The sequence below is a fragment of the Echinops telfairi genome, unplaced genomic scaffold, assembly GCF_000313985.2.
Source record: "Echinops telfairi isolate 266 unplaced genomic scaffold, ASM31398v2 ScPeMD7_18;HRSCAF=68, whole genome shotgun sequence".
NCBI lineage: Eukaryota > Metazoa > Chordata > Mammalia > Afrosoricida > Tenrecidae > Echinops > Echinops telfairi.
Window position 1 is genome coordinate 87679442 of NW_022103915.1, and position 1266 is coordinate 87680707.

At 37.0% G+C, this 1266-nt stretch overlaps 1 protein-coding gene across 1 annotated transcript in view; it reads right to left on the minus strand.

The window, feature by feature from the left end:
• Nucleotides 1–302, minus strand: part of LOC123521409 (olfactory receptor 11H1-like) — a 13218-nt gene extending 12916 nt beyond the window's left edge. The window contains exon 1 of the mRNA XM_045287668.1: nucleotides 3–302. Coding sequence (XP_045143603.1) covers nucleotides 3–302 — 300 coding nt within the window. The remainder of the gene's footprint in view (nucleotides 1–2) is intronic.
• Nucleotides 303–1266: the final 964 nt, after the last annotated feature.

Genomic DNA, 1266 nt, shown 5'->3' on the forward strand with positions numbered 1-1266 from the left:
AGAAAGTTGACCAACATCTTGGGGACTGTCGAAGAGACATACCAGATCTCTAGGAAGGAGAAATTCCCCAGGAATATGTACATAGGTGTGTGAAGTCTCTGGTCACACCACACTGCACAGAGAATAGCACCATTTCCTGTTATGGTCAGAATGTAGGTTGTGGTAAAGAGTGAGAAGAAGAGGCTCTGCATCTGCCATTCAAAAGGGAAACCTAGGAGTATAAATTCACTCACAGAAGCAAAACTGGAGTCTGGCTTGGAGACATTCATTGGATCAGTAATCTGCAAATATAAGAGAAACATTATTATAAATATGGCTCTTTTAAAATGTATTCATTTTTTAAGAATCAAGAGAAGGAGGGCCAAGGGCATGTCATTTGCAGAAAAATACCATCCGTTAAAAAAACAATTTATTCCACCCTTTCTTGACCATATACCCTGTTTCTTGTCAGAAACCAACTTTTGCCTACTTCTGAGCCTCTCTCTTACTACATGGCAATGAAAGAAAGAAGCAAAGTTAAATTCTTTTTGTAAGCGTGTTGGTTTGCATCAGGAATGATCTATGATAATTTCTGGCTAGGACTGAGCACAAAATTAGCAGTTAATAAATGTATTACTTTCTTACCTATACCCATCTATCCTGCAATAGAGCCAGGAAAGGAGATTTTAGGTTCAACATGACTATGTGCATCTCAGTAGAGGTCTTACTTATGTCCTATAAATATGCAAAGGAAGCAGATATTTTTGGAGTAAATTGGCATTCTTTTAAAGTAAAACCACTTGCTGTTGCCATAAGCATCACCAACACTGACCATGAATGTGTACATGTTGTGATGTAGCAATAGCTTCTGTAGTAACAAAGGTCTTACGTTTATGATTAATTTTCCACATTTAAAGAAAAGTTCAAAAAGAAAGATACGTAATCAGCTTCATTATTTTTTTTAAATGGCAGTTGTTCTCTAAATATGCAGGGTTGATTTTCCCTATGTGCTGGTACAAAATGAAACTAAATTCACATGACTGAATCTGGGTGATGAAGGTCCAATCCATTTTTAGTCATGAGTAAATGCCCTTCATATCCCATCTCATGGAAAAGATATGGGATATCAAGCATGGGAGTTAGGTGAAAATTTTTTTTGCGTGTTTTGTGATATTTAGTGATAAAAATCCCAGAAACTCTTGAGTACTTACATTCTGAGCACAAGCACAGACTTTTCAAAACAATTTCTTCCTCCAACCTACTGTCCACTCCTCTGTTCTTGGGTGT